The 12,553-nt window shown below is 49.3% G+C and overlaps 1 protein-coding gene across 3 annotated transcripts in view; it reads right to left on the reverse strand.

Annotated features, from left to right (window-relative positions):
• LOC119338899 (protein FATTY ACID EXPORT 1, chloroplastic-like) overlaps positions 1 to 12,553 on the reverse strand; it is a 41,515-nt gene that overhangs the window by 14,728 nt on the left and 14,234 nt on the right. Inside the window, exons 3-4 of one of the 3 annotated variants that reach the window (XM_037611106.1) lie at positions 11,635 to 11,778; positions 8,932 to 8,997 (exon numbers count right to left, since the gene is read on the reverse strand). The exons of 1 other annotated variant lie outside the window; for it this stretch is intronic. In XM_037611106.1, the coding sequence (XP_037467003.1) occupies positions 8,932 to 8,997; positions 11,635 to 11,778 (210 nt within the window). The remainder of the gene's footprint in view (positions 1 to 8,931; positions 8,998 to 11,634; positions 11,779 to 12,553) is intronic. One more of the 3 variants, XM_037611109.1, reaches the window with a different exon arrangement.

The following is a 12,553-nucleotide window of genomic DNA, read 5'->3' on the forward strand; positions in this document are numbered from 1 at the left end:
GTGAGCTCGGGCGAGGTCGGTGCGGTGGACTCGGGCGTTGCGAGCGCTCGGGGCTCGGCTGCTCGATGAAGTGGACAGCGGCGGAGCTCCTGGACACGGTGGCACGGCGTGGGGTGGACGGAGGGCGTGGCTACGGCGAGGGGGTGGCGGCGATGGCGTCGGCCATGGCTGGGGCGTGCGAGGGGGAGGAGCTGGAGAGGAGAGGGGGTGTCTGGGGGGTTCGGGGGAGAGAGGGAGGCTGATCCACGGCGTTAGCCGGGCGAGGAAGGCGGCGAGGCGGCGAGCAGCTGCGTGGCGAGCTGCGGTGCTCGTCGTCGAGCACCTGCCTGCCTGCCTGGCCGGAAGCAGCTCGCTGGCGCGGTGCTGGGCTGGGCCGGCAGGTGGGCCGGTACTGGGCGGCAGGTAAGCTTTTCCCCTTTTTTTCTGTTTCTGTTTTTATTTAATATATCTGCAACTTTGTTGAATTTAATAAAATACCTAGGCAACTTCAAAAATCACCAAATCACTCCTGGTCCATAGTTGGATTATTTCCAACATGAAACATTTTAGTTTGGAGGTATTTGAGCATTTAAATATTTTATATAATTTTAAATGCCCAAATTCAAATATTTATGAATTAATTCAAAAACCCTAGGATGGCCTAGGAAAATGTGCACCACTTTTGGCAGAGGTTCTGAACCAAGACAAAAATGATGGGCATTTTAGAAGGGCATTTCAGGTTCATTGAAAAAGTTTTTAGTAAACCCTAGTTGGTTTCAGAGGGGACTGGGGTTCTGTCATCCCCATTTTAAGTTTCTGATGAAGAAGTAAACATGATGCAACACTCTAATGCATGGCTAACTAGGATGTGACAACTCACCCCCACTCAAAAGAATCTCGTCCCGAGATTTGGGTTCCTCCGGGAGGAAGGCGGGATACTCGAGTCGAAGACGATCCTCCCTTTCCCAAGTTGCTTCATCCTCAGAATGGTGCGACCATTGAACCTTGAGAAACTTGATATTATGACGTCGAGTGGTACGCTCGGCCTGATCGAGGATACGAATGGGGTATTCTCGATATGTAAGATTATCTTGGAGATCAAGCGTTTCGTAGTCCACTCCACGGATAGGATCCGAGAAGCAACGCCTGAGTTGAGAAACGTGGAAGACATCGTGGACTCTGGAGAGATGCGGAGGTAGTTCCAACTGGTAGGCAACTTCTCCTCGTTTGGCGAGAATGCGAAAAGGTCCAATGTAACGAGGAGCCAATTTGCCTTTGATACCGAAACGATGGGTTCCCTTCAGAGGGGTGACCCGAAGATAAGCCTTCTCGTCAACTTCGAAAGTCATAGCCTTATGTTTTCGGTCATATTGACTCTTTTGACGAGATTGGGCTGTTTTCAACTTTTCACGAACGATGCGAACTTGTTCTTCTGCTTCCTGAATCATATCCGGGCCAAGGAATTGTCTTTCCCCGGTCTCTGACCAGTTAAGGGGTGTTCGACACCGTCGTCCATAGAGAACTTCAAAAGGGGCTTTACCCAGGCTAGATTGATAGCTGTTGTTGTAAGCGAATTCGGCAAATGGAAGGCACTTTTCCCAGTCCATTCCGAATGAGATAACAGAGGCTCGAAGCATGTCTTCTAGAATCTGGTTGACGCGTTCCACTTGACCACTCGACTGAGGGTGGAAAGCAGTGCTGAAGGAGAGACGGGTTCCCATAGCATTTTGGAAACTTTCCCAAAATCGAGAGGTGAAGAGGCTTCCTCGATCCGAGTTAATTTCCAAAGGAACACCATGGAGAGACACTATTCGGGAGATGTATAAGTCTGCCAGCTGACTAGCGGTTATACTCTCACGAACAGGTAAGAAATGGGCTACTTTGGAAAGACGATCGACCACGACGAAGATAGCATTATTCCCTCTCTTAGTCCTGGGAAAACCGGTAATGAAATCCATACCAATTTTATCCCATTTCCATTCAGGAATAGCTAGGGGTTGAAGGGTGCCAGCAGGCCGTTGATGCTCTGCTTTTACACGACGACAGACGTCACAATTAGCAATATACTGAGCAATTTCTCTCTTCATCCTAGTCCACCAGAACCTCTGGCGTAGGTCCTGATACATCTTAGTACTACCGGGATGAATGGTGAGAGGAGATTCATGAGCCTCCTTAAGGATCAACTGCCGTAGATGCTGGTTCTTGGGAACCACTAGACGGTTCTCAAAGTACACAACACCATGATCATTTGTGGAGAAACAACTAGCACCTCCGCTAGCAATGTTCTCTTTGATTTTAGATATTCCCTTATCTCGCTTTTGGGCAGCGATGATTTGATCCGTAAGAGTAGGTTTTGCCACCAAGGTGGAAAGAAAACCTTGAGGTACAATGTGAAGGTTTAGCTTCCGAAATTCCTCATGGAGAAGCGGTTGACTTTGTTGTAACATCAGGTTGTTACAATAAGATTTACGACTTAGCGCATCAGCCATGACGTTGGCTTTCCCTGGGGGTGTAGGTTATTCCTAAGTCGAAGTCTGTGATCAACTCGACCCAACGTCTTTGCCTGAGATTCAAATCTGGTTGGGTGAAGATGTACTTCAGACTTTGGTGATCAGTGAATATTTCGCAACGATTACCGAGGAGGTAATGTCGCCAGGTCTTAAGTGCATAGACTACGGCTGCAAGCTCTAGATCATGAGTAGGATAATTCTCCTCATGTGGGTGCAATTGCCGTGAAGCGTAGGCAATTACGTGTCGATCTTGCATGAGAATGCAACCTAGTCCTTGTCGCGAGGCGTCGCAGTAGATAACAAAGTCCTTAGAGAAGTCTGGCGGTACCAGTACGGGAGCAGAAGTCAGGCGTCTTTTCAGTTCCTGAAAGCTGTGCTCACATTGTGGAGTCCACTCGAACTTCTTATCTTTCTTGAGGAGTTCGGTTAGAGGTTTAGCAACTTTGGAGAAGTTTTCGACAAAGCGACGGCAATAGCTCGCTAAGCCCAGAAAGCTCCGAACTTGCTTGACCGATTCAGGTGGAGTCCAATTAAGGACGGCTTGAACTCGCTCAGGGTTAACAGCAATACCTTTACCAGTTATTACATGACCCAGATAGGTCACTTCTGACAACCAGAATTCACATTTAGAAAATTTGGCATAAAGGCGATGCTCTCGAAGTTTCTGCAACACTAGCCGTAGATGTTCGGCATGTTCTTCCTCATTCTTGGAGTAGATGAGTATATCATCGAGATAAACTACGACGAATTTATCCAAATACTCCATGAAGATTGAGTTCATTAACCGAGAAAAGGTGGCTGGAGCGTTGGTTAAACCGAAGGACATGACGGTGTACTCGTATTGGCCATAACGAGTAACAAAGGCCGTTTTAGGGATGTCCCCGTTTCTGATTTTGATTTGATGGTAGCCCAACCTCAAATCCATCTTGGAAAAGACTGAGGATCCAGCGAGCTGATCGTACAGGTCGTTGATCCTGGGAAGTGGATATTTGTTCTTGATTGTGACTAAATTGACAGGTCGGTAGTCTACAACCATCCGGTCCGTACCATCCTTCTTCTTGACGAATAGGACGGGGCAAGCCCACGGAGAGGAGCTAGGTCGGATGAAACCCTTTTTCAAGGACTCATCGAGTTGTTTCTTAAGCTCGGCTAGTTCTAGGGGTGCCATCTTATAAGAACTTCTAGCAATCGGAACGGTTCCTGGAATGAGGTCTATTACGAACTCAACATCCCTGTCAGGTGGAACACCTGGCAATTCTTCTGGGAAGACATCCGGGAAGTCACGGACTACCGGAACGTCCTCAAGGTCTGGCAAAGGGCTGGCGTTAAGAGAATATAATTGTCGCTTGGCTATTCGGGTCAAGACATTGACTATCTTCCCCGAAGGATGGGTGAGTTGAACAGTCCTAGAGAAGCAATCAATTTTGGCTTGATGAGCTGACATCCAGTCCATACCCAAAATGATATTAATATCTGAAGATTTAAGGGCTATCAAAGACGCGAGGAAAACAAGTCTGTCGACATGGATTTCATTTCCATGGCTTACTCTAGAAGTTTGCCATTTGGATCCCGGAGTTTGAATTACCATAGAGGTTGGCATATCACCGAATGCGACGTTATGCAAGCGAGCATAGTTTTCAGATATAAAAGAATGAGAGGCTCCTGTATCGAAAAGAACAGATGCCGGGTGGCAATTGACAAGAAGCGTACCGAGAACGACGTTGGGATCCTCTTGAGCTTCTTCGGCAGAGATACAGTTGACATGGCCACGTGAAGCGGTGACCGGCTTGGCGTGGAATATTTTTCCTGTCGGCTTGCCACGGCCAACAGCTTTAGCAGATTGATTGGGGTTGGTCTGGGGACACTCACGCATATAGTGGCCAGATTCCCCACACTTGAAACAAGTCACGGAACTGGTACGTGGAGGAGCATTGTTAGTTGGACCCCCATAGGGCTTGGCTGGAGCAGACTGTTGAACGGGGCGAGGCGCCTGGAAGGATGGCCTCGGTGTGAACCTGGGTGGCAGGGCGGTGTTGGGTACCCACACGCGGCGCTTCTGAGGACCAGCACCGGATGAGGAACCCATATCTCGGCCATGCTTGCGTGTTGCGTCATAGTCAGTCTGACCAGTTTCAGCACTGATGGCTTTGTTGACAAGTTTCTGAAAAGATGTGCACTCATGCAGACGGAGGTCGCGGCGAAGCTCAGGACTAAGGCCCTTACGGAACCTTGCTTGCTTCTTGGCATCGGTAGACACTTCCTCGGTTGCATATCGTGCGAGATTACCAAACTCCCTGCTGTAAGCATCCACAGAAAGCCGGCCTTGGGTGAAACTGCAAAATTCTTCACGTTTACGGTCCATGAGACCCTCCGGAATGTGATGTTCACGGAAAGCCTCGCTGAATTCAGCCCAAGTAGTGACATGGCCCGCCGGGCGCATAGCTCCATAATTCTCCCACCATAGACTGGCGGGGCCTTCAAGATGATATGCAGCAAAGGTGACCTTGTCAGCCTCCGCTACCAGCGCGGAACGCAGTTTGTGAGAGATACTGCGAAGCCAGTCATCAGCGTCGAGAGGCTCGACGGAGTGGTGGAACGTGGGTGGATGTAATTTGATGAAATCACTGAGTGACACCATGTTAGTCCTCTGATGGTGTGCTGTGTTCTGTTCAATACGCTCCAACAAACGGTTGGTCTCCCGCTTGTTTCTCTCAGCTTCCATCATAACCTCGGCTAGTGAAGGAGGATGAGGCAGATTTGCATCCCTGGCTTCACTGCCTTCGGCCTGCTCTTGAGAAGCAGGGTTAGCGCGCGTGTTGACCATCCTAGGTAAACAAGACAATGATTTAGTCAGGATGATAAAATTCCGACATAGGGTAGAAATGTAAGGAATAACTCGAAATGCAAGATGATCATCCGTATGACATGGTAGATACAGAAACTGCTTCTTTTATTCCATCGTCATACACACCATACAGGGTTTAGTACAAGACCAAACAAAGTACTATTACGGTGAAAGAGGATTACATCTCATCGGAGGCATTCCAAGCTCCTATACATTATTTTTCTACACCTCCGGAAGGAGTACAAACTAGGTCATATCCCACGAGTCACGCGGGACAATAGACGACACAACTAGTGCGAACTAGTGATACTACCACTAACTCAGACCGATCCATAGTAGTCCTCGTAGAAATCACCTCCATAGCCTGGAAGCTCAACATGATCATCCGGAAACAGACGATCTCACGGAGCTTGTGGACCATAGGGGCTAGGATGAGGCCTTGGACCAACAAACGGTGGCCTGCGGGGACCGCGAGGTGGGGTGATGCCTCCTACATCACGCCAAACCATCACGTCTGGCAGAGCAGATCTCACAGGATAGAGATCGCGCATATCTGAATATCCAGCTTGCACCGCCGGTGCGAACCGAGTCAAAGTGGCCCAGTGGTCAGCACGGGTATTGAAGAGCTCTAACCTCAAGGCCCGATTTTCACGGTCCTTATCCTCGAGCATCTCAGCAGTGGTGCGAGTCCGTGAATCCTCCTGGGTGGGGTCAGCATAGATAGCCTGGAGATACCCTTGTGCTCCCGGAAGTGATCCTGGCATATACCGGAAATCAGAGTCCCGAAATAGACCAGATCTGACTCGCATAATGGTCATCATAGAGTAGGCGGCGTCCTGCACAGCCATCTCAATAGTAACCCCGAGACCATAGGAGCAGTGAAGAGGCTCGGTGGATCCAGGATAAGATGGAAATATCCTGACAGTGCAGAGATACTGGCTTTGATTAAAGTCTCGGAATTGCTCTTCGACCGTGTACTCAGGATACCAGCGGTATCCAGCCTCAATCATTACCCTGACCAACTTGGCAGTATGGCCGGGTACATCTAGGCATCGAGTCAGGCGAACCACTTGATTGAGGTCGCGAGTGGCCATCTGAAAGCACAATCGTAATGCAAAGGCATTAGAATTTCTAGCGAAATTTTGGCAGCATAACAGCTGTAAATGCTCAAGAAGGATTTTGAGACATTTGACAAAGGACTTCATACACACTCAACATCATCATATCAAAGTTCTGAATCCATTCTAACAACATAATGTGGTAGTAGAACTGGACTAGGTTTGTATCCATCAAACTTATAAGGTACTACTGATTAGTAACACGTGATCCTGATAGAGAGAATAGATCCTAATTCCTTAACCCCCGGTAGAAGAATGGACTGACTCAGATCAGAATGTTATAAGATAAAGAAGTAAAAGGAGCCTTACGTTCCAACCCACAAACAATTCCCCTACATATAACTAAAGAATTTCTAGACTCAACATCGACCAGTTTGGCTTGGAGAACCTACAGGCAGTCCTGCTCTGATACCAACGCTGTCAGGACCCCGACTCAATGTCACATCGATCTAGCCGGTAACATCTCATATCACTTTGCGGCCTCACGCACGGTATCCCCACGGGTGTCGCCTTACCTTTGCCTGGGACCGTTTGCGCCTTTTGGCTCACGTATATGATAGTGTCGCTAGCATCCATATGATAAGGAGTCCGGGCTGACATGACTAGTCGTAAACCCAAAGTGGCACAGACTTACAGGGACAAGCATCCATGACCCAGCTTCGAACGTGTCGGTCATCAGCAAGTGGGTCCGAGCTGTAGCACTGGGCTAGCAGGACTCCGGTAAACCGGGCTGTAGCGGGCTAACAGGACTCCGGTACTCATAGCGTGACATTTCCCCGAAGGGACAGACACAGGAACGAAGAAGGACACATGCCGGCCAGCCTAAGTGTTCCAGAGCAGTAGCAAGCTACCATGGCTCAGCGGTAACACTAGGAGACATTTCCCGGTAAGAGAGGCTACTAAAGATAAACAACTAGATAGTCAGATCCCACACATACCAAGCATTTCAATCATACACACAATATGCTCGATATGTGCAAATACAACGAAGCATCACCACATGACTCTATGACACAAGTACTTTATTTAAGGCTCAGTGAGCCATACATAACATACACACAAAGGTACGGGTCTCACGACCCAACATACAAGTCATACAATCATACAAGCCAGCAGCGGAAGTAACTTGTCTGAGTACAGACAACTAGTAAAATAAAAGAGGCTTGGAAAGCCTCTGGCTATACTATGTGGTCCTTCACAAGCTCAGGGTCACCACCTGGGTCTTTAGCCTACTCGTTGATGTCAACGTCTACATAGAACCCATCAGAAGGGGTTGCAGCGTCTTCTGTAAAAATGTAGATTATAGCAACATGAGTACAAAGGTACTCAGCAAGACTTACATCAGATCCTACATACATGCATAGTATCAAGAAGGGTTGGTGGAGTTATTGCAGCAAGCCAGCTCTGACTCTTGGCTAGGCTATCCTACGATACTTCAACTTGAAATGGTTTTGCGCACACGAGTCCACTACTCACCACTTCAATACACTACCGAGGATCCGCCTCCGTCTTCCTACGGAAGAGCCATCCTCGGCACTCACACTTATCTTGAGGCTTTTAACAGTTTCCATTTACTTGTCTATGAACTGTATAGGCAACCAAGTAGTCCCTTACCGCGGACACGGCTATTCGAATAGATTATGATAACCCTGCAGGGGTGTACTTCTTCATACATGTTTCCACCACTTAGCGTCTGCACACGACATGTGCTCGGCAGACTTCAAGTGAAAGCCGACGTGGGTGTAGACCACGACCTACCTAAACACTTAAGCCTCTAGTCCAGGTTTATCGCCTATTCAGGTTCCATCCGCAGGGAGTCCGGCCGGGGTTTCCCATACGGCCCCGAACGATGTGAACAGGGTTCCCGAGATACCTAACGGGTGTTCGGTACACCGTGCCACGTACCTACCGCATCACAGCCCACCCCTACGGTCAGCGCTGTCCACGGCCTCCAGTAGGCTACAAACACCAGAAACTACTTGCAACTCCTGGACAGAGAGCTAGGGTGAATAAGAAGTCGAGCGGGGTCATATTTCAGGGCCCAATGCATGGTAGTAGCTGTATCTTAAATCACGCATACAGATCTCAGTGCTTAAGGTCGGCTTCAATGAAACAACCCACCATGTACTCCTACATGGCCTCTCATCGATACCTTTACCAAATCGTGTTCACCACACCACTCTCATTACCGAGATAAACATTTCACTCTAGCCCATCACCCAGATGAACCAGACCTGACACGACTCTAAGCATAGCAGGCATAGCAAGGTAGGAACAACACATACATATGGCTCAAACAACTCCTACACATGCTAGTGGGTTTCATCTAGTTACTGTGGCAATGACAGGTCATGCAGAGGAAATGGGTTCAACTACCGTAGCACACATCAGTTTGAAACGCGTTGTCTTAATGTAGTAAAAGAGAGCAGGAGCGAGAACATGGGATTGTATCGATATGATCAAATGGTTGGTTGCTTGCCTGATGGTTCGATGCACTGATACGGTTCTTCATTAGGGTAATCAGGGTACTCTTCGGGGACAGAACCTGCCGCAGAGAGCACCGATACACAAACATTACCAAACAGTATGCAACAATATGATGCATGCATGAAACATGGCAATATGAGTGTGTTGGGCTAATGCAACTAAAACCAGAAGGGTTTGAACAAATTTGAATCAAAGATTCAAATTGCAAACTCAAACATGGCCTTTTAAAGTGCTTTTCCTTGTTCTGTTAAAAACATCAATTTAACTTGTTTGATCATGCATGAAAATAGTACAGATGGATAGATTGGATTTTTCTGATCATTTTTCATATATAATTTGTCCAATTTGGAGTTACAGAATAAAAGTTATGAATTTTTGAAGTTTAAATAATATTCTGGAATTTCCTGATTTAAATTAAATCCAGAAAATCGATTACTGCGTCAGCCTGACGTCAGTGTGACGTCAGCAGGTCAACGGAACAGGTCTGGGTCAAACCTGACAGTGGGTCCCGCATGTCAGGGTGATTATTTTAATTAAAACTTAATTAAAACTAATCCTGTTTAATTAACAGGGCTGGGCCCCACCTGTCATTGACTCAGGGGAGTCAACCAGGGCCCACCCGTGGTCAAACTCGGGTCGGCTGCACCGGCGTTTAGCCGCCGGCGAGCCCGACGCGGCGGCGGGAGTGGTTTTGGCCATTTCGGCCACCAAATGGGCCGCGGAGACCACCGGAGGGGAGCTGAGGACAAACCGCAGCTCTTGGCGGAGTCCGTTGAGGTCGGGGTGGCCGGAGTTGGCGCCGGCGACGACTTGGGCGGCCACCGGGGTTCGGCCGAAGACGAACTTGACGCTAGAGGGGTCGGTGAGGCTCGGGGAGTGGCTAGCTAGATGCTACGTGACACGGTGAGCATGACGGACACCAGTTTGTGGCCGGAGGATGACCGGGAGCACGTCGGCGACGAGCTCCACGGCGGTGGGTGCGGTTGAGCTCCGGGAGGTTGCTACACGGCTCGGGAGCAAGAACGGAAGGGAGGGGAAGATGGCTAAGCTCACAGTGAGTGCGACGGAGTCCTTGGAGCGGCCGGAGATGGACCGGAGCGACGACGGCGTTGAAGGGGATCTCCGGCGACGGTGAGCTCGGGCGAGGTCGGTGCGGTGGACTCGGGCGTTGCGAGCGCTCGGGGCTCGGCTGCTCGATGAAGTGGACAGCGGCGGAGCTCCTGGACACGGTGGCACGGCGTGGGGTGGACGGAGGGCGTGGCTACGGCGAGGGGGTGGCGGCGATGGCGTCGGCCATGGCTGGGGCGTGCGAGGGGGAGGAGCTGGAGAGGAGAGGGGGTGTCTGGGGGGTTCGGGGGAGAGAGGGAGGCTGATCCACGGCGTTAGCCGGGCGAGGAAGGCGGCGAGGCGGCGAGCAGCTGCATGGCGAGCTGCGGTGCTCGTCGTCGAGCACCTGCCTGCCTGCCTGGCCGGAAGCAGCTCGCTGGCGCGGTGCTGGGCTGGGCCGGCGGGTGGGCCGGTACTGGGCGACAGGTAAGCTTTTCCCCTTTTTTTCTGTTTCTATTTTTATTTAATATATCTGCAACTTTGTTGAATTTAATAAAATACCTAGGCAACTTCAAAAATCACCAAATCACTCCTGGTCCATAGTTGGATTATTTCCAACATGAAACATTTTAGTTTGGAGGTATTTGAGCATTTAAATATTTTATATAATTTTAAATGCCCAAATTCAAATATTTATGAATTAATTCAAAAACCCTAGGATGGCCTAGGAAAATGTGCACCACTTTTGGCAGAGGTTCTGAACCAAGACAAAAATGATGGGCATTTTAGAAGGGCATTTCAGGTTCATTGAAAAAGTTTTTAGTAAACCCTAGTTGGTTTTAGAGGGGACTGGGGTTCTGTCATCCCCATTTCAAGTTTCTGATGAAGAAGTAAACATGATGCAACACTCTAATGCATGGCTAACTAGGATGTGACACTTACCATACCTGGATTGATGAGATTTCTGAGTTTATAGCCTTTGCATACGTGGATTAATTGTGATTGATTACCATAAATACGCTGGGTATTGCCGGCCAGACAAGAGAAGAGGAAAACCGATGGAAGGGGGTGGTGGGAGGTGGGACAAAAAAACCAGACGAAAAATAACCGGTTGCTACGGACTATAGTGCATATAAGTGAATCAAACAAATGATTAAGTTTGTCCTCAAGGTCGAAGCTCATTTCTCCCAGTCTGGGCTCCCCAAATCCAGACCATATGTGGGGAAGAAATGTGGTTGTCTTATTTTCAACATGTGGTCTCAATACAGAAACCCTGTCCCATGACACACCCTTTCCTTTTCCTAATAGAGCCCTCTCCTTTAAAATTGAGTGATGCCCCCCGCTCTCCGCCGTAATCCCCTCCCCTTGTGTATGTGCTGATCCACCACCAAGGCATGCACCGAGTCCGTGCGGATTCCTAGTTCTTTCATCTCTATGTTCGATCAGACATTGGATTACAAAGATCCATCGTGAGTTGTAAGAAGCCAATTAGCAAGTTTAAAATGGACCAAAAGTGAATTTATTCACATAGTGCTGGATGCCCATGTGTTGCCACATGCTAAAAAAACTATATGTACAACAAGAAATGTGCTAACAAAATGTTTTTACAAAAAGAAAGGCTGTGTGATATGAGTCATATACTATTTACATGTGATGATATCCCATGCTCATGATGTGGTAGATAAATGCATCTCCTCGTCATCTTCATGCCCCTCCCTCTTCTCAGCCGCCACATGACACGCCACTTCCTCCCACAATCCTTCTTCTTGTTGTTTTCTTCCCCCACCTCCACCTTGCATCAAAATATTAAATGCCTAAGTTGTGGAACAGTACAACCAGAGAAAATAGCAGTCAAAGGGAGGAATTAGCTAGTTAGATTGTAGATGCATGCATGAGTCAGCCGGCGCAAGGGAAGTTGCGCGGAGTGCCATGACGAACTCGGAGTCTAGGCCTGAGCCGTTACGCCTCGGCGGTAGACAGCGGCCAGCACAGCCGCTGCCCGCTGGGTCGCTACTCGCTAGTGCCCACCGCGCCGTTGAATCGCCGCTGATTGTAGCCAATGCATACAGTGTTCGCGCCGCCATGATGGTGCCCGACGAGGACGGCACAGGGCGGCGGAGTCGTGCATATCCAGCGGTGAGATCGAACAGCGAGGCGAGGTGACCGGCAGCGAACGGGCAGGGCCTGCGGCATCGGCTGCAGATCTCCTGGAACAGAGAAAAAGAGAGAGAGGTAGAGACCGAGGAAGGAGAGGTAGGGCGCAGGAAGAGGAGAGGGATACTGGTGTCCATGGCGAGGCCTCCGTTGTCTACCGGCAAACCTCCATGGCTAAGGTAAGGTGCACCTACACCCGTAACGCACCAGCATGACCTAACGGTGAACGGGTTCACGTGACGAGCGCGGGGCTGGCAATCACCATTTCCTGGTCCTCCTCGCTGATTCATAACGGGCACACGTCGCTGCCTGGGTCGCTCACCATGAAGAAGAAGATAGGGTGGAGGAATTGAGCGAGGGATGAGGAATCAAGCGGCTTGTACGGCAGGGGGCCAAACCATGATAAAAATCAG

This window comes from Triticum dicoccoides, chromosome 7B (assembly GCF_002162155.2).
Source record: "Triticum dicoccoides isolate Atlit2015 ecotype Zavitan chromosome 7B, WEW_v2.0, whole genome shotgun sequence".
Taxonomy (NCBI): Eukaryota; Viridiplantae; Streptophyta; class Magnoliopsida; order Poales; family Poaceae; genus Triticum; species Triticum dicoccoides.